The sequence below is a fragment of the Pteropus medius genome, unplaced genomic scaffold (genome assembly GCF_902729225.1).
Source record: "Pteropus medius unplaced genomic scaffold, Ma_sr-lr_union100, whole genome shotgun sequence".
In the NCBI taxonomy this organism is placed as follows: domain Eukaryota; kingdom Metazoa; phylum Chordata; class Mammalia; order Chiroptera; family Pteropodidae; genus Pteropus; species Pteropus medius.
Window position 1 is genome coordinate 425,498 of NW_024354360.1, and position 24,864 is coordinate 450,361.

Genomic DNA, 24,864 nt, shown 5'->3' on the forward strand with positions numbered 1-24,864 from the left:
TTTCCAATGAGATGCTGGAAACATGGGTGATGCAAAGCTGGACCTGCACAGAGGGGACATGTCCCCTTCATGCTGGCATTTGATTAGGAGTCAGTGCCTTACACAGATGCCAGCTTTGTTATTTAAGTCTTTGCCATGTTTTGCTTTGATTTTTTGATTTTTCAGATTTTATTTTTAGTTTGATATAGCTTCATTTATTATAAAATGGGAAGATTTCCATTTTTTTCAGAACACTAGCATCTTTCATATACATAAAAATTGTAATGATAAACACTGTTGAAATCTAACCTTTATGAATAAAGGTTTTATGTTTCATTTAAATTTTCACATTGTCACAGTGGTCATGAGCACTAAACCGCCTCCTTATGCGTTTGTGAAACGTGGTGCTAAGACCTTGCAGTGTCAGCTGGTAGCCCAATCGGCAGTAATTTTAAATAGAAGGGTTACTATCAGAACGTGTTGCTTCCGAAGGGGGAAGGTATCTTCTTTAAAAAAGGACAATTAATGCCCAAGGAGATGTAGCTTTGTGTGCAGTGGGAGAGTAGTGATCACTATCCACATTCCACTCCCAGTTGGACCTTGGTACTCTGTTTTTAATCACTGCCTTCTCTTCTGTCTTACTGAGTGTCTCTAGGGGGAAAAAGTTTGCAGGCGTTAAAATTCTCCTTAGTGTTTGGACATCCCATCATTAAATTTCTGGTATGGATAGTTAACATTGATCCCCATGCTCTTCTAAGTAAAGCCAATTGCTTATTTAAATTGCAGACGAATCTCATTCTATTTTAATGTGTGCTCAAAAGAAATAACCATCAAGATTGCCAGATGATGGTGACTGGAAAAGTGCATATCTGAACTGCCCATGTTCTTCTACAGGGCTCCTGGGAAAGTGTGAAGGGCATGGGCACCAAGAGCATGTTTTTGTCCTAAGAAAGCAAAGATATCAGGCTGCCTTACTCTAGAAAGATAACAGGTTAGGTGACATCCTAGACTTCCAGTTTAGAAATTTTAATGGAAGGTGAGCGTTTAAATTAAGAGAGTGCAATTTCAAATGTTGATATCTTCCAAACCTTTGTTGTAATCTGTAAACAAATCAGTTCTAACTTATTTCAGCTTTAATGCTATTCAGATAGCAAAAATGTACATTATTTTGTAAATGTAGATAAATACAAATAATTTGATAAGCTATCTACAATCTTTTATGAAGCAAAGTGGGCACAAATAGGTATTTTGTTCTTGAAAGTTCTCCATCTTTAATTGTGAATTTTTAAGCTGTCCTGTGGAAGATTGCTCTTTCTTCCCAGATGAATATAAAACAGTATTATGTATCTCCTCTTCAGAGGGCTGTAACCTCAGAGTCAGTTAACTGAATAAGCTCCTAAAACTTGTCACTGTTACATGATTAAAATTTGCCAGTACATGAAGTTATATGGTGGTTATGAGTTGCAGGGCTTAGGAGGTACTGTGCTGTGTGGCAGCTGTACTTTTTGCAGGATAAATTCACCAGGCCTGATAGAATTAGCCCTGGACAGGGATTTGGGGATCTGGGGTCTGTTCTCTTATTTAAAAGTGTCTCTGTGCCTCAGTTTATTTCCTTACATAATTTTTTTTAACATCTCTGAAGTTCTAATTTGTTTATCCAGAATAATATGATTTCCTATCTCTTTAAAGCATTTAGGAAAAGTTAACTCATTTTTACAAAAATGCCTCAATATTGACAGTCCATATTGCATATAAAACTAGCAAGGTAATTTAGATAGTCAACAAGCTCATGTGTGTTCTTGGTACCAGACACCTCACTGACTCAGTGAGGTGTCTGGTACCAACAATTATGTCTGGGCCTTGGCCGAAGAGCACAGAGCTGATGAAGGCGTTCATGACAAACCATTGTTTTCCCTGCTGCGCTGTGCTCCGTGGAAGGAAAGCTCACATCTCACAGCTGCCACTTAGGCATTTTAATGATCTGAAACTAGAGTGATGTGGTGTGGCTTTTAGAAAGAGAACACAAAGTAAAATATAAGTTGCAGCATATTCTCAATTTACAGCCCTGATTCTCCCAGCTGACCATTAACAGACGGAATGTTAGTACTCAGGATCCACCAGGGCTTGGTTCTGCCCAGCCTCCTCCAGTAAGGCAGCAGCACATGTGCTTTTTGTGGTGGGGAGCGGCGGTCGAGACCACTTCCACTTGGCTGTGGTCAGGGCCTTGCCTAGTTGGAAATTATACCTTCTGCTTCTCGAGTTTTATGTGCATGCTAGTTTATCATGAATTGCAAGGTGAAGTTTTAAGTCATTTCCCATTACTATTAGAAAAAAATCCAAAACCCTTTTCTTAGTTTCTATGTCTTCATAATTTAAAATATCCTAAAATTATTTGTCACATTTTCCTGTTTAACAGCAGTTCTTTCTAGTTAACAGTGTCAAGCTGGAACAGTGCAAAATGCTAGATGTGGTTTTGAGTAGACACCCATGCTAACAGTAATTAGGTGAATTACCCAATTAAACAAGGCTCTGTATTCCTATCTCTACCTCCTTTGGGGAAAAGATCAGCTTTACTTCTCTGATGGGGATAGTTTAGGATTAAGTGAATTTCAGAAAATTTTAAGTATTTTGAGGAAAGAAACTATTAAAATAGGACTTCTGTAAATCAAGGTATTTTAATGTTTTCCTTATACAGTGGAAAGAATTCTAGGTTTGACTAGATAGTATATATGCTGATTGAGCACTGAACTAAAGGTAAATTAGAAAATTTTCAAAATTGATTTGAGAGGCCTTTATAAACAACTGATTTATCATGAGGCTAATTATTAATTTTTCTAAGAAAACAAAGTCCCTTTTATAACCGTATTACCAAAAGTCCTTTGCACTTTGTGAAGTCATAATGTCTAGAAATTCAGGTAAAATTGCCACACCTTTATTAAGGACCCTTTTTAAGGATCATATTAATATAATTTTGTGTTTGATTTAATGACTTTTAAAGGCAAGATTTTAAGAATCTTGTATTATGTTATTTTTTTAGATGATTAAGTCCTAGTTTGCTGATACTACCTAGAATATCCTTTTGAGAAAGTCCTGGATTTGAGTGACTTTGGGAAGACTATCCCCCAAAAGGGAAATATGTGAAAGTACATCATTGAGAAAAAGAACAAGTCAGTTCATAACAGTGCCCAAGGTACTTTTTTTTTAAGGTGAGGCAACCCTTGGTTGACCACAGATTGCAAGGACCTTGTCATCTTACAATCTCTTATATTTTTTTAAATTTTTATTTCTTTACGCCTATAACACCTGGTCTTCCTAGGTGGTCTCCCATCCAAGTACTAACCAGGCCCGACCCTGCTTAGCTTCCGAGATCAGACGGGATTGGGCTTGTTTAGGGTAGCATGGCTGTAGACCACCAGGGTACTTTTAAGCATTAGAAAAAACAATCTGAGCCAATTCATCTCAAATTTACTTGAGAGTCCATCTTTAAATAGCTCTCCATGTCAGTTACCCGCCATCTTCTGTTGCCTGCAAAGTGTGAAGCAGAGTGTTTGGGTGGGCACCCAGGTGGAGTCAGGACACACTTCCACCAAGGCTCTCTGACAGCCTGCACAGCATTTCTAAAGCATCATGATTGGTGCCATAGGCCACATGAGTTGGTGCTGTCACCTGTCGCCACCTCCGTAAAGTTCAGGGAACAGCCCAGGCCTGATGGCCAGTGGTGAGGATGATTGTATCCTGTCAGCTGGATGCTGAGATGACACACCTCAGAAGTCATGATGTCTACCTGCCTCCGAGGACCTTGCTGCCCAGCTTCCTCTTAGGCTGCTTCCTGGAAGAGGAAACAGTGAGAGAACTGCTTTCTTTGCAGTAACTACTATCTCAGTTATGCTCCTATTGTGGATGGTCAGGAGGCTCATGAAGAAAGTGGCTTCATAGAAGAGCCACATCTGAATCCCACGTGGCCATGCTATATTTGCAGCTTGGGGAGTAGGTCTTATGTCATTATCCAAAGAGCACATGTTTGGGGGTTTTGCTTTAGTGGTCAGGAGCACTTTCCTTATTCAGCATGAGAATCCCTTCTCTGAGTGGTGCCTGGACAGGTCAGTGAGGGTCTAATTGCCCCCTTCTACCTTTCAGCACACTTTAGTGACATGGCATTGCAGGGAAGAGCAGCCGAACAGCCCAGGTGGCCTATCGATTGGCATCAGTGGCTAAGCAGGCACTGTATAATGTAATGAAATGTTGGCTGATGTGACCATTCTCTTTTACAAAAATTTGTCCCTGTCTTTTCATACCTTTATTTCCCTTGCCCTATCGATAGTTCACATGCTCTTAATGGTTTGTCATGAGCCCAGAGAGGCCCTTCCAAAATTTTCAGTTGCTCTGTTATCTTTAAAAGGTATATTTTTTTGTGTGCTTTTCCCTCAGTGTCTGACATTGTGCTAGTAACTCACCATTAAGTTATTTACTTCTCTGGGACAGAACAGGGTTAAAGGTCCAAGAAATAAGAATTTATTGTACATTAATTTTCTTAATCATCAGAAATAGATTTTTAAGAATGATCTGTAAGAATGAGAAATTCTTAGGCTAGTGTCTCTGAGTAGTACAATGTGAGACTCAGCTGCCTGACTGTCTGGGTGAAGGTTATTAAAACACAGATTCCTAGCCTTCACACAAACTGAAATTGGGACCAAGGAAACTGCAATCTAAGAAGCACTCCTCCCCTACCCCTAAGTAATTGTATGCACACTCAAGTTTGAGACATCCTGTCTTGGATTTTAGGGGTAGTTAAAAGCCCTGGAGTTTTTAATATTTGCACGGCTATATCTGGGGGATGATAAGGATGTGCTTTTATGTTTGTAATATCTTTGACCTAAATCTTCTGTTTTAAACCTCCAGGTTTAAAACATATCAATATAAGAATCATATTCTTAAAAGACTTTGAAACTGGAAATGATTAAAGTTGCTTTGTTTGGAATTCTGTGAATGTATTTCCCGGGTTGTTTAGATTAACAGCACATGGCATTCCTGTGTTCTCCCCATTCACAGCCAGGCTATGTTCTAGGTGGCCCTTGTCTGCTGTTGGCCATTGAGAATGACTTCCTGGTAGAAAACAACTCTCAGGCTTCAGCATTCAAATGATGTTGGGAGCTCTATCAGAAATGAAACTCAGGTCATTTTTAGGTTGCCTTCGTTCTGTTCCTGAAAGGATACCCAGTAATAGTTTTAAAACAAAACAAATTTTAAAAAACTTATAGATGAAATGCCTTGTTACCAGAATGATATTCTCTTGCAGGATGCTTTCTTTTCCCACACATTAACTTTGGAAAGTGGATTGATACTTTCTTATAACTTTGGAATATTGTTATTTATTATAAGAAACAACTATATTATAGGAACAAAATAATAATATTTTGTCATAGTTCATTTGTCATGTACACTTGGAGTATCTGAATAACCACCTTAGCTGTGTGTTTGACAATTCATATTTGTTGTGAGGCTGGAACTCGGTCTACAAACCATCTGAATTATGACATGGGCGTGTATGTACAGTGGCTTAATACTGAATGCATCCATGTTCACTTTTTTAGATAGCTCACATTAGTCTGATTACTGAACTCTGCATAGGGAGAGAAAGAGTCATCCTAATAGCTTAATATTACTTTTAAGAATCTGAGAGCTTGAATTGGTTTTATATTAAATTCCTTGTTACCTTCCTTGAAGGGAGTTTGACTTTTACAAAATCTGTAATAAGTATGCATGTTAGTAAAATAGAGCATCACTTTTTAGTAAATTCAGAACACAACACAGTATATCAAAATTAATGGACACAGCTAAACAGTGTTTAGAGGGAAATTTACGGCTTTAAATATATATTAAAAAGACCTCAAGTCAATAGTATAAGCTTCCACTTTCAAAAAAAAAACAAAACAAAAACCTAGAAAGAGGGCAAATTAATCCAAAGAAAACAGAAGGAAAGAATTAACAGATCAGTTTGGAAATCAGTGAAATAGAAGACAAAAACAATAGAGAAAAATAAATGAAAACAATAGTGGGGTCTTTGAGAAGATCAACAAGTTTGGCAAACTTATAGCTACACTGACCAAGAAAGACACAAATCACCATCAGAAATGAAACGGGACATTATTATCAACCTTACAAAAATTAAAGAAATTATAAAGAAATACGTTGAACAACTTTATGCTAACACATTGGACAACTCAAGTGAAGGATGTTTTGGACAAATTACCAAAACTTAAGAAATGGGAAATTTCAGTAGGTCAATAACAAGTAAAGAAATTAACTAGAAAATAGAATCTTTTCATAAAATAAAGCCCAGGGCCAGATAGCTTCACAGGCGGCTACCAGACATTAAAAGAAGAAATAATACCAATCTTTTACAGATTCAGAAAATAGAAGGGGAAGGAATACTTACCAGCTGTATACTGTGAGGTTTTTATTACCCTGATATCTAAGCCAGACAAAAACATCACAAGAATGCCGCAGACGAATGTCATTCATGAATGTAGATACAAATCTAGTGATATGTAGACAGGTCTTAGGTATATGACCAAGAGAGATTTAATATTAGAAAACCAGTGAATACATTTCAAAGGACACAAATCATCTTAAAGGATGGAGAAAAGGAATAGAAGTGCATTTTCTCAGCCTGATTAAGGGCACCTATATAAAAAAAAATCTACAGCTAATGTCATACTTAATGGTGAAAGAATAACAATTTTCCTTCAAAGATCAGAAATGTCAAAGGCAACCACTCTCACTCCTCTATTCACTATTGTACTGTAGATTCTAGCCCTGTAGTCAAGCAAGGGGGGGAAATAGCATCCAGGTGAGAAAGAAATGAAATTATCTTTATTTGCAGATGACATGACTATGTCAAAAATCTTAAGGGATACACACATAAAATATAAGAGCTACTGAATTCAACAAAGTTGCAAGATAGAAGATCTATATGCAAAAAATCAGTTGCATTTCTATATATGCAATATAGCAGTGAACTATGTGAAATAAAGTTCCATCCATAGCATCAAAATGGTTAAACTAGGAATCAATTTAATACTAAAGTGAGATTGCACATTGAAATCTACAAATTAAAGGAGATCTAAATAAAGGATGTGATATTCCATATTTATGGATCAGAAGACTCATTAACATGACCATCCCTATCCTAGCATGCTTTGTTAGAAGAATGAACAAGCTGATCCTAAATTTTTTATGGAAATGCAAAGAACTCAGAATAGTCAAAAGAATGTTGAAAAGTAAAAACAAATTTGGAGAACTTTATAGTTTCTGATTTTAAAACTACAAATCTACAATAATCAAGATAACATGTTATTGGTATAAGGATATATCTAGATCTATCAATTGATCTATCGATCAGTCTCAGCGAAACATCTGAGAGCACTAAATTAACGCTTACATTAATGGTCAACTGGTTTTCCTTTGAGGTGCCACGGTAATTCAATGGAAAAAAGATTGCCATTTCAACAAATGAGGCTGGAAGAACTGGATATCCAATTGCGAAAGGATGACTTTAGACCCTTCATCATAATGGATCTTAAAGCTAAATATTAGACCTAAAACTATCAAACTTAGAAGAAATCATAGGTGAGAATATTCATGACCCTGGTTTTGACAAATATTTAGATTTCTTATGTATGACACAAAACTACAATCCATAAAAGATAAAATTGATAAATTAGACTTCATCAAAATTAAAATCTTTTGTTAAGCCACTGTTAAGAAAATGAGTAAACGAGACACAGAATGAGTGAAGATATTTGCAAATCATATCGATAAAGGATTGGTATTCAGAATATATAAAGAACTCTAACAAGAAGATAGTCCAAGAGCAAAGAATTTCAGTAAACATTTCTCTAAAGAAGATACACAAAATGGCCAATAAACACACAAAAAGGTGCTCAACATCCTTAGTTATCAGAGGAATGCAAACTACAACTGAGATTGGACTTTCCACCCACCAGCATGACTGTAATCCAGAAAACAAACAGGCAACAACAAATATTGGTGAAACGAAGAAACTGAATAACAGTTTAGCAATTTCTCTAAATTTAAATTTACCATAAGTCCCTAGGTTCATAGGAATATACACATAAGAACTGAAAAAAAAGTCTACAGAAATCATGTAAACTAGTATTTGTAGCAGCTTTGTTCATAATAGCCCCCAAATGGAAATAACCCAAATTTACATCACCCGGTAAATGGATAAACACAACATGGATAAACACAATGGAGCACTACTCAGGAAAGAAAATGAACTGATACTACAACATGGATGAACTTCAAAAACATGTAAAATAAAAGAAGCCAAATGGAAAATGCCATGTATTATATGATTCCATTTATATAAAATGTTCCTCCCAAAAAGGGAAAACTAGAGATGGAAAATAGATTACTGATTGCTGGGGCCTGGCACTAGGAATGGAGAACATTTACTAGTGGACACTAGGAGTCTTTTGAGGGTGAGAGAAATGTTTAAAATTAGATTGTAGTGCTGGTTGTGCAACTCTAAATTTACTAAAATGAAGTGTTCAATAGGTGACTTTAAATACATATATAAATTATATCTCAATAAAGCTAATAAGAGACTCCTGAGATGAGACCTGAATTTTAAAAGGAAGGAAAGAAAGAATTTGTGGTTCTGAGTTTGGACTGGTGCCTGAGAAATGTGTGTTTCTAATACGCTTCTGATGTAACTTGTTTTAGAGGATAGGGTCTAGACCAAGAGCATTCTATTTTAGTATGTCGACATTCTTTTGAACGAGGTATATTGCCAAGAGGATTGTGATCTCCGCAAGTGCATCTTTGTGCTCTGGGTCAAATGCTGAGAAATACTGACAGGGCTAAAATTGTAAAAAACTAAAGGTTTCTCTTTTGGGTAAGAAAACTGGTGGAAACTAGAAGGTCATCATAAGTGGACACTCTTGTTGAAGAGCTTGACAGCTCTGGGTACAGGCTGAGACACTCTGGGAGATGCTTGTACATAGCCTTTGAGCACCACTGGTTAATGAGCCAGTTCCTGCTGTGAGGTCTCCTGGTGACCAGAAGCTAAAGGAAGAAATTTGGCCCTGGTGGGCCCTTCTGATGCTGATAGTATGTGATTCTGCCTGAAGACCAAGGGGGAGAGGGTCGATCTGGAAGAGGGGTATAGGTCCATGAGAAAGGTAGAACAGAAAGGGGGTGTGAAAAAAAAAAGTGAAACATCCGAGTGAAGTCTTGTGTACTTTTTTACTATTGATAGTTCTTTTCTGGAAATCTTATGTTTTTGGCCAGTTTAACAGGGAATTAAACATATCTGCCATGCTTTGGGGCCTGGTGGCCCTAAGAGGGTGAGGACAAGTGGGGAGGTGGACCCAGGCCACCTAAGCTGGGCCAAGAACCCTACCCGGTTACTCTTCAGAGTCTCATGCAAGGAAGAGGGGCTTGGGAAGTCCCTTAAACCAGATTGAGAATACTTTCTAGATAGGGAGCTAGAGAATGAGTTGAGCTGTGTGGGTAAATAGCCCTGTACATGTAAAGAGCTCTTGGGGTGAAGTCGCTTACACACACACACACACACACACACACACACACACACACACACACACACACAGTAAGGAGTGTAAGGAGGAGTGTCTGTCCCACAGCCTCCACTGTGTTCCCCCAGATCTTCCTGGAGGAGGGGGCACTGTCCCTGCTTTGCCATTGGGGTCCCTGGAACAGTCATCCACCCTCAGCACACAGCATTTATGCAAATGGAAATTTCTCTGGTGAGTGGGTGGCACTAAAATGAATGCTCTCTACTTTGCTCACTGTTGTGATAAAAACAAAAAACCAAAACACATGGCCAAACAGATCAAAATACAGTCTTGATGAGATTTAGAGTTTAGCGACATTCTATTCATCTTATTTCTGAGATTTAAAAAGGGGCTCCACATGCAAGATTAATACTGCTCACAGCTCCTCTCGATTTTTTTCTTATTGCCTATAAATTACTACTTTTTTAAGAGGACAGTGAAGGAGGCTTTGGCAGTGTGCTTGACGGACTGTCACCAGTCCAACAGGATTTCCACTTAGCCTTGGCTCTGCCAAATGCACTTACACAACCAACCCAGTAGGTCAGGCTAGTAGGGCAGTGTCCATGCGTGTCCGTCTTCGATCACGGGGACACGGGAGGAGACAGCGGAGGGCTCTGAGGATGCCAGCCATCATTTAAATTGCACTGCTCTCTACGGCTCCGCCTTTCCCCTGAACCTGCCCCGCCCCTTCCCTCTCCAGAGCACGCACAGTAAAATTTCCTTATACACCTAGAGTTTTTGTTTTGTTTCCCAGGGTGGGATGCTTTCCTATTTACATGTTTGATGTTTTGTTTATCATGAACTTTTTGGCATTAATTTTGAATTTTTAAAATATTGTATTTGAATTAGAGTGTTTTTCTTGATCGCGGAGTTTTTTGACGCTCCCTTAAATTCTGCACCCACGCGAGTGCCCCTTTGCCCGGGCAGGGAGCTGAGACTCTGCTCCAGGCCCAATCCCAGGTCCACCCACAGTGCCGGGCAGGTTATTACACTGCTTTTCCGAGTAAAAAGTTCTTTAAGAACCTACCTACCCCAATTACTTGCAAGACTCCTGGGATCCTCCCAGCCAGGGCGCAGGATGTCACAGCAATCCCGGGAAAGAACCGGGAGCGTCTCCCTACTGCCCCACGCTTGCCCCCTCCAGGCCGAACCGCCCTCACCCTCCCTGGCCCGCAGGACACCTGTGGCAGGTGGAAAGGGAAGAAGCTCAGGGTGGAGGTTAGGAAGCTGGGGCGGGGGTGATGGAGACGCCGGGTCAGCGGCAGCGGGGTGGGTCGCAAAGCAGAGAAGAGCGCGGCGAGACTGGAAGCACGGAGGCAGCGTGCGGGCAGGTACAGAACAGAGAGCCGCGCGGAAAGTAGGGGAATGGGAGGTGGAGGAGGCGCGGGGGAGGGCGTGGGGCACTGCGCAGGCGGGGCAGGGCGGGGCGCAGGGGAGAGGAAACCATCAGGGCGGAAGGGTACCCAGGCGACTCTGCCCCCTGGAGGCAGATGGTGCGTTGTAACTGCCACCGCTACCTGTGGGATAGCTAGTGTCTGTGAGTGTCCCCTCCCTCTCCCTAGTGCGGACGCCTCTGTCCCAGCTGGAGGCCAAGGCCCGTGCCGAGGCCGGCGAGGGTCTTGGGCAGCCCGGGCGCCCGGCGGTGCGAAGGGAGGCCGGACACCGCCGCCTGCTTTCAGGTGTCCTCCGTCGTAGGGGTCCTCGCACGGGCCATGGTGGATGTGCTGGGCGGGCGGCGCCTGGTCACCCGCGGCGGAGCGTGCGTGGAGGCTGAGGCAGCACTACAGAACAAGGTGGTGGCGCTGTACTTCGCCGCGGCCCGGTGCGCGCTCAGCCGCGACTTTACGCCGCTGCTCTGCGACTTCTACGCGGAGCTAGTGGAGCTAGCTCAGCCGCCCGCGCCTTTTGCGGTTGTTTTGGTGTCGGTGGACAGCAGTGCACAGGAGATGCAAGACTTCATGCGCCAGCTGCCGGGCACCTGGCTGGCGTTGCCCTTCCAGGACCCGTACCGGCAGTGAGTAGGGTCCGGGCTGGGGCCGCCGACGGGTCCCCCAAGTCCCGCGCCTGTCCCTGTAGTCGCAACCCTCCTCTCCCCCCCCCCCACACACACACACACGGGTCAGGCTGATGTGCACATGCTGGGTGCATGGTAGTTTCTAGACAGCTTTCCAAGGAGGCTCTAGCAGGTGGCGGACCGAAGTGTCGGCATCCCCGGACCCTGGCGCACACCACTCTCTGGCTTGGAGGGTCTGCGTTTCTCACGAGCTCCAGTGATGCTGTGGTGCGCAGAGCCCACCCTAGGAACCGCAGTCCAGGACGCCCCGCCCCCCTGCACAGGGAAAACCCTGAGTCTGAAGGGCAGGAGAGGGGACCCCGGAGGCCACTCTGATCAGAACCCAAAACCATGGAGTGACTGACCAGGCCAGCAGTGCAGGGGCTGGAAGAGAGGTGCGGGAGGCGGGCGCAGGGGGGTGAGGGGTCCGGGCGGGAGGGGAGGGCGGCAGGACCTTCGGGGCTGGAGGAACCCAGTTTGGGCCATGCTGCAGTTTTATTTTTACTGCCAATGACTGTAATTTTCCCAACCGTAAAGGCAGTTCCTGCTGCGACAACTATAAGGGAAACCAAGTTCCAGGACTTCTGCAGAGGCAGATGCCAGAGAAGACAGAAATCCTTGCTGTGAAGGATATCATCCAGCCCTTGTGTTAGAAAAGAAATGACAGGGCGGAGCCCCTCAGCTTTGTTGGATTTCAGTTTGTGAATGAACTAGAAATTGACCGTACTTCTCCATTGGCTGTGGTCAAGGCTCCGCGGAGGGGAGGAGAGAGGACTTGGAGGGAGGATGTGGGAGGACTTGGAGGCGATTGGCAGAGGGCAAGTATGGCATGACCCCTAATGTCCAGCACATTGGGATCTCCTGTGGTGTCAGCGTCTAGACTTGGGTTTAATTGCACTTCACAAAGTACATGACCCCACCAACCCCTTAACAGACAGAAATTTTGCGCTTTGTTTTACAGGGACACATGCCACATTTCTCTGAGGAATTATTATCCAGTTGTCGCATTAACCCCCAAATTAAATTAATTGTCCTGTGATGACATTCCTCTGGACAATTAAAAACTGAAGCTAACTTTAGAAGTTCTATGGAAGTGTAACTCTTCCCTCAACACTTGCTTTCCGTGATACTGAGGAAGAGATGAGGTGGGCAAGCCTGCTTCCTCGGGCCTCTCACAGCAGGACTAGGAAAGTCATACAGATGATAAGTCCAAATGATCAAGATTCACTTGGCAAAAGGATTTATTATAGCATCAAGTCTAGTGCTGGTTGTAAAATATGTTTTTATTTGCTTAGTGCTTAAGTTATGCACAGCTTTTGAACCCACTTAGTTTTGAAAGTGACAATAATCAAGCCAAGAGCTCAGACCTCCACAGAGTGCAGCTCTAGGATTCACTTGGGAGACCAGAGGCAAGGCATTAATTGCTGGGTATAATGATGCATCTCAGATGCACAAGGACTACGCTGGCACATGAATTCAGAGCCATGTCAGGTAGTTGTATACCAGCATTTGGTGTCTACTGCCCATTTCACAGATGTGCCATTGAGGCGCAGAGGCTGGTGCCTCTGGCCCTAGGACCCATTTTTCTGCTCTGGCTGCCTCCTTTCTGAGAGCCAAAGACTGAGAGCCTAGAGGAGAGCCATCAGGACGCCCTCCCCTTCCCTAGTTATCTGGTCAAAGCCACTGAGGTTCCCTGCAGGCAGCTGAGCAGCTCAGGGCCCAGAAAGCCTCCTTGGGCCATCTCCATGGGCATCCAACCTCTATTTTCCTTTTGGGGAAGTTAGCTCCTTGTCCTTACCCCTTTCCAGACTGCACTCCATTAAACCTGTCATTGCTGTTTCTTTGTTAGGAAATGAGATATTTTGTGGGAATTCTTGGTGCTGTTTTCTCAATTCTGCTTATTCTGTCCCGAATTTATAGAATTAGATTAGGAGCAAAATGACAGTAACCACCAAGGAGAAATAAAAAATGTAGGGAGCATCTGGGCAGCAGTGGGGGAAGTTCCTAATGTGTGCAGAACAGCACTGTGCTCGATGCTATGGGAAAGTGGGGCCAGGGCAGTAATCTCCTGAGCCCCCTCAGTCACGGTGAGGGACCTATGCTGTCTGTCTCCCCTCAGCGGCTGTCTATTGGATTACTGCTGACTGCCCAGTCGTAGGAAGAAGAGAGGAAATCACCACAGAGCCTCCACAGGGTCACCCTGGCATAGCTGGAGGTGGGACCGCTGCAAATGCCCCTGCAGGAAAAAAATGCCTGGAGTCGCTCACCTTGTCCTCAGAGTTGCTTAGATCTTGACTTTGCAGCAGCCCACAAAAAACCACCACTACTACTACTACTGCCACCTTTCTGTCTAAACAAGTAAATGTTCACTGACATCCCTCCAACCAGAGGCAGCATGGGTGAGAGGAGGGACTGACCTTCCAGGCCTGAACATGAGGACAGCATTGAGGCCATCCTGCCCAACTTCCTTTCCTTTGTTATAGGCCCAAGAAAGAAGTAACAACTAAATTTGCCAGCAGGAATTCCTGTCTCATGCTCCCATGCAGGCAGAGACCTGCTCAGTGGTGATGTCACGTAGATTTTGTGATTGTTTCTTGAGAACGCTTGTGCCCATTCGGGCTCAGCAGACCCCAAGGAGGCCTGGAGCAGAACGCCCTACCCCTGTTCTGGCTCTCACCACCGCCCCAGGCCATGGGCCAGGGAGACGGCACACCTTGGCTTCCAGGTCTACAGGTTTGGATTGGATGGGAAAAATAACTGGCCATGCTTCATTTCCTGGGTAGAGAACAGCTTCATTAGAGCCCTCAGTGCTGTAGGGTAGGGTGCGTGTGCCAAGCTACTTGACCTGGTTCTCGCCAGCCCAGGGTTCCAGCTCTTCCTGGGCCTCCTGATGCAGCATGTCTCTGCCAGACCCTAGATCCACTTAATCTGCAGCTGTCCAGTCCTTCCTGTCTTTCTACTCATTGCTACTTTCTTCAGTTAGGTCCTGGACCATTAGAATATTCTAACTGGTCCCTCTGGCCTTGGTGTCCCCATCTAAAGGACTTTTGTTCTCACACCTACCTCGTCTCATCAAAGATAGGTCTGGTTCTGCCATGCCCTATCACAGCTCTCCAGTGGTTCCCCAAGTTCCCGTTGCCCACAGGGCTCGGTCCACATTTTTCTCTGCCCTCCAGCAATTGACCACACTTGCCTCCCACCCCAGCCCTTTCCACCTATGTCTGTCCAGACTGGACAGCTGAAGTTTCAGAACACTCCGTATACTTTTCCATCTCTAAAGGTTGTACATGCCACAGTCCCCCAACCTTGGAGCCCCCTGGCAGCTTCTCCTCCTCCATGTGCCTGGGGACACCAGGAGCATTTCTGGCCTGGGAGGCCTATGCCCTTCATAGCTCGAGCTCAATGCCACCTGTTTAGGAGCGTGTGTTTGGAGGAGGAGCAGTCTCTTTGGCCCTAAGGTCAGACCAGACATTGTACAGTACTTGGCATCTGCAGGGTGCTTGTTGGCTGGATAATTGGAGCAAGTAGAGAGATTTGCTCTGTAACAGTTTGCTGGTAGATAAGATGTAAAGAGACTGGAGCCAGAAGTTGCCATGGCAACCTAGAAGTGATTGTGCCAGGGACAAGGATGCACTGCATTAGATGAAGCAGGGGCACCAACATTGCAACAGCACCCAGTGCTGAGGGCAAGGAGGAACTGGCCTCTCGGATTTCCCTGAAATGGTAAAAATGCTCAGTTATGGCTTACCTCTGTCCAGCGACAAGGTTCTCTCCTTTTCAAGGCACAGTCTAGTCTCTCTAGACACAGCTCAGCACCCAGAGGGGATTGAGATGACTCCACAGAAGGAGGGTGGTTATGTGCCTCTCTTGCATGGCTCCAAGGTTACAGTTGTCCCCAGGCAGAGGCTGCCAGTGTGGGGATTTAAAGGCCCACACTGGTGACTCTTTGAAAATAAACTGGAGCAACAAAAAGTAAATTCCAAACCTCCTCACTCCTCAAAACCCAGCTTGCCTCAAATCCCTCTAACTGCATCAGAGCTTGATTTAATGTTGCAACTGATTAAAACAACAATAACAACAACTCATAGCCTAAAAATGAAGGTTATAGATCTGCTTACTTGGAACACTCAGAAGCCAGGAGCTAGTGCAAGGCAGGTGGAAGGCCACTGAGGATTTTGTGGCTCTGCCTTCTGCCATGTCTGTTTCATGCTTAGACTGCAGGCAGTGGCTACCTGGCAAATCCAGCGTCTCCTCATGGTGACAGTGGCTGCTGTGTGTTGGGCTACATATCTTTACACTTTCCTCTTTCCCAGCACACAAGCAAGTGCTCGACAGAGTATCACTGGTTCTGAGCATGCTCCTTACTCATTTTTGTGCTGGTTAGGATAGCGAAGGGCCAAGGCCTGTGCTGACTGGGCAGATGGCCCAGCTGGAATCGGAGCTCAGTCCTTCTTACCCAATAAGAACAGCCAGCATTTATTGAGTGCTTACTATGCGCCAAGCCCTTAGCTAAGCTGTATATATATTAATCATTTTATCCTCCCAGCAACTCTAGAAAATGGGTGTAAGGAGGTTAACTAAGCTTGCCCAAGTCACACAGCTAGGTAATACCAGAAAATGGAGGAGGCATGCTTTCCAAAGGAAGGTCATGGAGGCTGAGCCGAAAGCCACTGGCCTCTGTACTAACTGAGTTGTTGAGAGTACTGCCTCACCTTCCACTTCCGCTTGCTCTTTCCCCCTCCTCCGTGTCCCATGAGTGGGATGGGGGGAAGGGATGGATACAGAAGGCCCTGGGAGGTTTGGCAAACTCGAGCAAGTGGGCTCCACCCCTACCATCAGGGGCAGGAGACTGCATTTCTGACAAGTTTCTGGATGTGGCTGCTGCTGCTGGTTCAGGGCCCCCACACTCAGAGGTGCTACTGTTCTGGACATGCTGCCTAAAGGTCAGACTCTGGACCAGCGGCAGCAGTGCTGGAACTTGATAGGGACACAGAGGCTGAGTCAGGCTCTGGGTAGTCTCAGAGCCTCCAGGATTCCTCGCTATTCTCCATAAAGCCCATCAGGCTCCTCCTTGGGAGTAAGCCCCAAGGCCCTGGGTGGCAAAGCCCCAACCAGGCCACTGCTTCCTTTCCCGGCAGGGTAGGCCACATGCCTCACCCCTGCTGCCTAGAGTTAGGCGCTGATGTAATTCACCTGCCCACACAGCCAGACAAAGTATAGATCGAGCCACTGGCCATGTCCCTGCAGCTTTTGTGCAGAGTTATATGGGTTATTTCTCTTTTATATTTTGTTTTATGCCTTTGGTAAAAGCGAATTTCTTATGCGTTTCAAAATTCACGGGTTGTGCAGGATTCTTAAAACACTGGAGAAGGTCATCTCCTCTGCCACAGCTTTCATCAGCCCTGCCTGAGTTCCCAGAACTGCATGGCTGTGTGTGATGGATCCATTTGTCCCCTCAGTCTGCAGTTTGATCTGGATTTGTATCTACCCTCTTTGTGGTTTGGGTTCGTCAGTTTTGTGACAGTTTCATCAGGGCTGTCTCTATTGTGTCTTTCTCATTGTTCATGATCATTTTTATATAATAGTTCATATATTTTTCCCTCTCCCATTTTTTTCCTTCCTCACATAAGTAGTGGACACGTGTGGACTGGTTTCCAGAAGCTGCTGGAGTGGTGGCCATATGCAGGGTTTTCTTCAGGATCAGGCCGTCAGGTAGTTGCTGTGTGTTTCGGGAGTGACAATGGCTGTCTGCCTGTATTACTGTCTTCCATTCTCCCTGGCCCAGTCTTTGCTCCATTTTTTAGTTTTTTCTAAGAACCAGGTTTAATTTTATTGCTCACCCCATTTTTATTCATTTCCTGTTTCAGTGATTTCATTCCTCAATCTTCTTTATCCTCCTTCGACCTTCCTTGCATTGGTTCCATCATTATTTTTCTAACTTCTTGAATTAAATGCACAACTCATTCATCTAGAGGCCTTCTAGTTTTAGATAAGAGTCTGTAAAACCACAGCTTCCTAACTGTGCTGAATCATATCTCCAGCTTGGGCTCTGTACTATATTCCATATTGCTCTGCATTAATTATTTTGTAGTCTGCATTGCTATTTCACATACAATATATGGTTATGTGAAATAACCATATATTTAAAAAAATTACTTTTATTGGTTTCCATTTCCATTATACTATGGTCTGATTAAGTGGTCTGTGTACTGCTGATGATTTGAAATTTAGTAAGACCCCCGCTGTGACCAAGAGCTTGGCCAGTTTTCTCACTGTCTCATAGATGATTGTGTATACAGTACATTCTCCCTTTCTTGGGTGTAGGCACTATGTATGTTTTCCTGTTTGAGTTGAAATTTGCCTTTGATCTGGATGCCAGAAAATATCAGGAGGACCTTGGTAGAGATGTGAAGGGGAATAGTTGGTAACAGGAGGGTCTCAGGTGCATTTCTGCTTACTCAGATTCATAGTCCTGAGGGTGACAGATGAGGGAAATCAGATTACTGTTGATGTGAAGCCCTTGCAAGCTGGTTGTGGACACACAAAGGGGATTTTCATCAGCTGTCCTATCCTGAGGGCAATAATCCCTGTGAAGGGAGATTTGTGAAACTAAGAAGGAGGACACTCCTTTCCCTAAATAAACACAAATCATTGTGTAAAAAGGCCACTCACAGGGTTATGCTTGATGGTACAAGTAGCCAAGGAATGGTTCATCCATAATGTTGATCAGCACGTCCTTGAATTTGTAGGGCAGAAAGTCGAATAAGGCTTTGCATTTAGCTAGAACTCATGTAAATAAATCTTTTACCATTATGTGTACCCGATATTTTTCAATCCTCTTGAGATGTAGAGAGGGTTATTAATTTGGGGGGTTTAGTTGTGAGTTTAGAATTGCACCATGCAATACAATAGCCACTAGCCACAAGTGGCTTCTTAAACTTAAAGTGAACTGAAATGAAAGATTCAGTTCCTCTGGCACAGCAGCCACATTTTGAGGTCTCAGTTGTCCCCTGTGGCTGTGGCTGCAGTCTCGGGAAGCATAGACACTGAGCAGTCCCACCACTGTAGACATTTGTCAAGGTTAGCAATGGCGTGAAACTGGGCAACAACAAGAAGGAAAGAGGCTCAAAGGGGACCCACAGCGCAGGAGGAGGGCGCCTGGTGGGCGGGGTTCTGAGGCTTTGCACAGGGAAAGTCCTAGTTTCTTTGAAGATGTGGCAGCAGCCTCCCCTGCCCCCATGCTGACCCCTTGCCTGCCCTCTTCTCTCCCGCAGTGAGCTGAGGACCAGGTACCACATTACGGCCACCCCCAGGCTTGTGATCCTGAAACCCAGCGGGGAGGTCATCACCGACAAAGGGCGCAAGCAGATCCGGGAGCGGGGGCGGGCCTGCTTCCAGAACTGGGTGGAGGCTGCCGATGTCTTTCAGAATTTCTCCGGCTGAAGTTGGGGCTCTCCGGTGACCTGAACAGGTGTATGATACAGCAGCTACTGCAGGGAGAACACGGTGCGGGGAGAGGAGGGAGGGGGTAAGTTCAGTTTATGTTAGAGCAGAAGCACTCAGCTCTGGCAAAAAGAAAACACTGCTCAGGAAGCATGCCCTCCCGTTTTTGTTCCCTTAGTCTTGCTTGTAGCTGTTTTTATTATTAGTAGTACAGCTTTCTCCACACAAGTTTAACTATGTTCACATTGAGCTATTGGAAATCTATGCAAAACATGTGTTGATACAGGTTCTTCAGGTAAAGTAATATATTTATTGATGCATTTGCTGGAGATCTATTTATTCTAAGGATATGCTTTTACAACTACATTTACTACTGAAGTTTGAAGAATTTATATGCTTTAATAAACAAACATTTCCACTGGAGCCCTCTGATTTCCTTTTTTCTCCTGGCAAACCAAGTGTTCTTATGAGGAAGGCGAAGCTCTCGGGAAATGCTGCTCTCAGATGCTTTGTTCTATTTCTCAAAGAGGGTAGTTTTTAATTATGAGTCTTCTTGGTTTTTTTTTCTTCTCTTTGTTTTCTTTTCTCACATTTGTTTTTCATAGCATCATAATATCCTAGAAAGAAGTGAAAATTTCAAGGCTGTGTAGTCATATCTTCAAGATCAAACCTCAGCATCTCCTGAAAGATGCAGGTGGCTCCAGGTGAACAAAAGCCCACACACAGCATTTGCTAATATTAAGAGGGGAGCCTTCGGGGTTCCAGTTTCTAGCCCTGGGCCTTTCTTCTGGCTGTCCTACATGGCCAGGCCCCTCGCTCCTTCCCAACTTTATTGTGATCAATAAAATTGGAACCCTGAAATACCTATACCCACTGCTAACCCAGCCCCCATCTACCACCCCACTGAGATCGCTGGGTCCCTCAGCTGGAAATTGGAGCAAAGCTGTCCCTTGTAGGACTCAGGAATCCCTGAATTTCCCTAAGAGGCCCTGTGCAGAGCAGTGCGGGTCAGAGTGAAGAAGGTGCTGGGTTCCTCCTGTAAATGCGGGGGGGTGAGATCTGAGTCCGCAAAGGTGAGACCGCATTGTTGGCTTAATCGGAGCAGAGCTGGGGACTCCATGGTTCAGTCCCTTTGCCCTCCCTCCTCCTTTCTCTGTCAGTCCAGTTGTCTCCACTGGAGACTAAGACCCAGCATTACTGAGATCCATGGATTGACTAAAGACGTAGTTGATGGAGTTGACTAGGTCATTATTTGCCCCAGAAATACTGCTCTTAGGAATAGTACATAGGCTACTCATTTAAATGTGATATTTTTTTCCAGCTTTGTTGAGATATAATTAATAAACAAGATTATGTGAATTTAAGGTGTACAATGTGCTGATTTGATACACATATATATATGGCAAAATGATGACTGCCATAGCTCAGCTAGTGCCTCTGTCCTGTCACATGCTTACCATTTCTTTTTTTTGTGGTGAGAACATTTAAGACCTAATTATGGCATTTTATTGATACATTCTTGGGGGTGAGTGGGCATTTCTTGTGGGTGGGATGTCCACAAACTGTGCATGTGTGTAACCACAACCACAGACTTCTTAAAAGCTGGAAATGCATCCCTCTTGATCAACATGCTTGTAGCTGCCACATTGCCTCTGTGGGCTGGAACAGTATGGCTGCAGCCTGGGGTGCTCAATGGGCTGTGTGTGTGCTGGGTTCTTGGGCACCTGGAGAAAGGAAAGGCCTTGGGCAGAGGCCATTCCACAGCCGCACCAACTATGCAGTCATGTGCCTTCTCCCCCAGGGTGTGGCCCAGGCTGGGAGAGTGGTGCATCATTTATGTTACGTTGTTACCAGAAGATATTTGTTTTAATAACGTCCCTAACAATTAATTTTCTTAATTCCAGGCAGAGTATATTGAGCCTTCTGTCGGGGAACTGTTTGCTGTTTGTAACTGGTTGCTATTTCTACACATGCCTTTTTGCCACTTATAGTAACAATAACAAAACACACTCATTGTGGAAAATTAGGGGAAAAGGCCTGTCTTCCAGAGGTGAAGCCACTCCTGGTGTTTTAGTACATGTATTTGTCCCACTAGAGTGACCCATCATTGTTTTCCCTGCGATGACTCACTGATTTCCATCCTCACCCTACGGCCCTGAAGCCTGTGTGTGGTCCTGGACCACTAGTGGCAGCGCTACTCTTCACCACCGTAAGTACAGTGGGGAGCTTATGAGACATGCAGCATCACGGCTGTTGTGGTCACCTTGGGCACCCTTCACAAAACACTGCAGACATTTATTTCTCACAGCTCTGGAAGCTGGAGTTCCAGATCCAGGTGCCAGCCTGGTTGTTCTGGTGAGGGCTTTTTGCTGCTTACAAATGTTTGCCTTCTTGATGTGTACTCACATGAACAGAGAGGATTAGCATCTCTTCTTACAAGGGCACTAATCCCATCACCAGGCCCCACCCTTGTGACCTCATCTAAATCTAATCACCTCCCAAATACTTCATCTCCAAATACCAGCACATTGAGGATAGGGCTTCATCATGTGAATTTTAGGGGCACACAGACCATAACAGTTGCTCCACCCCGACCTGAATTCCTCCAGTGGGGAGGGAGTCTAGGGTCTTAAAGACCTTGTGAACAGATCTCATGGGTCCTAACATGTGCCATGTTTTTACTTCAAGGGGCATCAGGAGCCACTGGGGCTCAGTCCTTAGAGGATTCTCTGATGTAAATGAGTTGGTTCCCATTCCTCAGTGCTGGCTGGGGTCAGTGTGTGTGGGCTATAGAGTCAAATTCCCCCACCCCCCGCTCCCACCTTCACTTGTACAGCTTCCGAAGATTTCTTCTTCTTGTTCCTTCCTTTGTTTTTCCATCACTTAAAAAAACCCTTGTGCCATCATTTTAATGTCTGTCAGGGAGTGAGTTTACATGCATGTGTTCAAGCTGCCTGTTTGCCTGAGAGTTGAGAAAAGTTCATTTTAAGTTTGCAACCACACAAGGAAGTTTCCTTTTAAAATTTTATTTAATTTAGCGAACTGACAAATGCTGTGTTAAGTCTAGTTTTCTGCTTTAATCATGAATTTCCTATTTTTACACTGTCTCCGCAATTGTAACTGCATGTTCAGTGTTATTTCTGCAATATCTCTCTGACTGTCTTTAGAGAATGAGAAGGGAAGCAATCGTGCTGGTTGAACTCAACCTCTTCATACCCGAAGTGGAGAATGCTGGAAAAGCTGCCCTTGACTAAGATCTAAGGATGATTTTAATCCTGGTGTAGCTAGATGTGAATCTTAGGTCTAAAATCCTGGCTGATATCCCTCTACTTCATGTGAAACCCATGGTACGTGGGCACAGTCTCTCTTAAAGAACAAAATCCTGGTTGGCAATAGTAATTACAAAGGAATTTCACTGATTACTTGTATTGTTTGAAAAATAATTGCGAAGATTCATTCTACAACCCAAGACTGCACATCTAAAACTCTGTTCCCCAAATCTCCCCCCAAATCTCTGTCCACTTCCACAGGTCAGCCCATACAGCTCTGTTCCCCATGCCCCTTCTCTCTCAATCCCATGTCACACAGCATGTTTTAGTGTCCCTGGTTCAGTTTGTATTGTTTCCTTGTTATCCTGCGTGTCCTCACATGGGAACTGGGATGACCCAGAGGGCTCTTCTTTGTGGCTGGAGGAGGTGACACATCTTACAGGGTAAGGAGGACGTTCTCTATCTGGCTGCAGAGTGACAGGGAGAAGGGTAGACAGGGACACGACAGACTTGATACGTCATATCAAGATCTCTTATTTGGGTAAATAGAAATCTCTGGAATTAAGACCCATGATTTTTGGGGTCAGCATCCTCAGTGACTAGGCGTAAATCATTTTTTCTCATGTTCTTTTACTCCCCTTTTTTCTTTTTATGAAAGAGAAAAATCATTTTATTCTCTTTTCCTTACATATGCATCATGATGACTTCATCTGTTATTAACAATCATCTTCTGTTTAGGGAAGAAATGCATTATATTAATACAAGTTTTTGGATATTAATTAACTCATTTGACAAGCATCTGGTGCTTGTCAAGCATCTGGGCTGGCAGACATTTAACGTGACATTAAATAGTCTGTGATGAGGGTAATGATGGAGCGTGGGCTCAGGCTCAGGGATGAGAAAGGAGGGTGGAGTTGACAGAACCTGCAAGGAGAGCTGCCCACAGATACCAGGTCCTTCGATCAAGATCCCAGCACCAGCTTCCCCTGCGAGCAGGTCTGAGGCTGTTCACAGGGGTGCTATTATTTCTTCACGGTGACAGCAAGCATCTGCTGAGTCGGACCAATGGATAATCTCTCTGCGTTGGAGGGAGTCATTCAGTAATATTTCTGCATTGCAGAGCCCTAGGTATGATAACAATATAAAGGACAGGGAATTCACCCAGGACAGTGGTCTGTGCTTGCACCCCTCCCCGCTCCTTGCAGAGCAGGCTGTGTTCCATGCATGACCTTTTCTTCAAGACAGACTCACAAGCATCCTATGTGAGGCCGGCACCGGGCTTTCTTGGAAGAACCAACATAACTAATTGACTGAAATAAAGCCACAGGTCAACAGCACTCTAGGCTTCTAGAGTACAGGAAGAGAGGCAACAGTTTTAATTGGGAAACATCTTTGCAGGTTCCTGTCTTATCTATAAGTCTCACCTGACCTCTTCCCTCTCCCACCTTTAAAAGGGATCAGGATACTGAAGACATGGGTGGCTCCCCTCTGGGGGGCACCACAGCCACCTTCGGAGTTTCCAAGGTAGAGGTTCCTGGCACAGCAAGGCCCACTGCACTAGGATTTCTGGAGCGCTGACACTGTGAGGATGTTGATGAAACAGACATAGAAACACCTAAACAAACCGTCGTGCTGTCAAAGTTCATCCCAATTTGCAGACTCGATGAACTTCAAATGTTCTTTTGTACTTCTCAGTGTTCAGGTGGTTGGCACTCAGCAATAGCCCAGGACAGGCATGGGAGTCACCTAGCTCTGGGAGCTCAGCCTCATCCTGAAACAGACCCCAACTGGCCACAGCAGTTACAGATGTACTTCCAACTCTTACCCTACCCAGAGGTGCTATGGTGAAAACCAGAAAACAGACAACAGTAACCTCCTCCATCCAAGAACCTTCGAGTCAGGAGAAGAAGGTAATTTATGGGAGGGAATAGTTCATCCTTCTATGTTATAAGCCAAGGTCTCTCTCTCCTTCACATTTCAGGAAATCCTGTCAGCCCTTTGTCCACCCCTGCTTCGTTCAGCAGATGTCATTGGAGAACTTGTTCAATAGGAGGATGACTGTGTCTCTCCTTGCCAGGGCTTCCCAAGACCTAAGTCCAAAGGGGAACAGGCAGGCCCTCTGGCCCCAGGTGACAGGTCACTCAGTGTTCACAGGACCCCTGTCTCTACCTTCAGTCTCTTGACACCTATATCAGTCAGCTCGGGCTGTGTAACAAAGCACCACCAACTATGTGGCTTAAACAGCACACACTTATTCTCTCATAGTCCTGGAGTTGAAAGTCTGAGGTCAAGGTGTTGGCAGGGTTGGTTTCTCCTGAGGCCTTTCTCCTTGGTGTGTAGATGACCATCTTCTCCCTGTGTCCTCACATGGTCTTCCCTCAGTGACTGTCTATGTCCTAATCTTATAAGGACACCAGACAGATTTGTATTAGGCCCACACTACTGACCTCATTTTACTCTGATTATCTTTTAAAGGTTTCATTTCTAAACACAGTCACATTCTGAGGTCCCTGGGGGTTGG

The 24,864-nt window shown here is 44.5% G+C and overlaps 1 protein-coding gene and 1 pseudogene across 1 annotated transcript; one reads left to right on the forward strand and one right to left on the reverse strand.

Annotated features, from left to right (window-relative positions):
- Window positions 1–3,270: 3,270 nt before the first annotated feature.
- On the reverse strand, window positions 3,271–3,389 carry LOC120594154 (uncharacterized; annotated as a pseudogene).
- Window positions 3,390–11,022: 7,633 nt separating this feature from the next.
- Window positions 11,023–19,497, forward strand: NXNL2 (nucleoredoxin like 2). The gene is made up of 2 exons (XM_039852162.1): window positions 11,023–11,592; window positions 18,906–19,497. The coding sequence occupies exons 1-2, from the start codon at window positions 11,291–11,293 to the stop codon at window positions 19,072–19,074; spliced, it is 471 nt and encodes a 156-aa protein (XP_039708096.1). The 5' UTR covers window positions 11,023–11,290; the 3' UTR covers window positions 19,075–19,497.
- Window positions 19,498–24,864: the final 5,367 nt, after the last annotated feature.

Coding starts and splice junctions, on each gene's coding strand:
- NXNL2 (XM_039852162.1), top strand. CDS start 11,291: ATGGTGGATGTGCTGGGCGGGCGGCGCCTGGTCACCCGCGGCGGAGCG. Junction 11,593..18,905: donor TTCCAGGACCCGTACCGGCA/GTGAGTAGGGTC, acceptor TCTCTCCCGCAG/TGAGCTGAGGACCAGGTACC.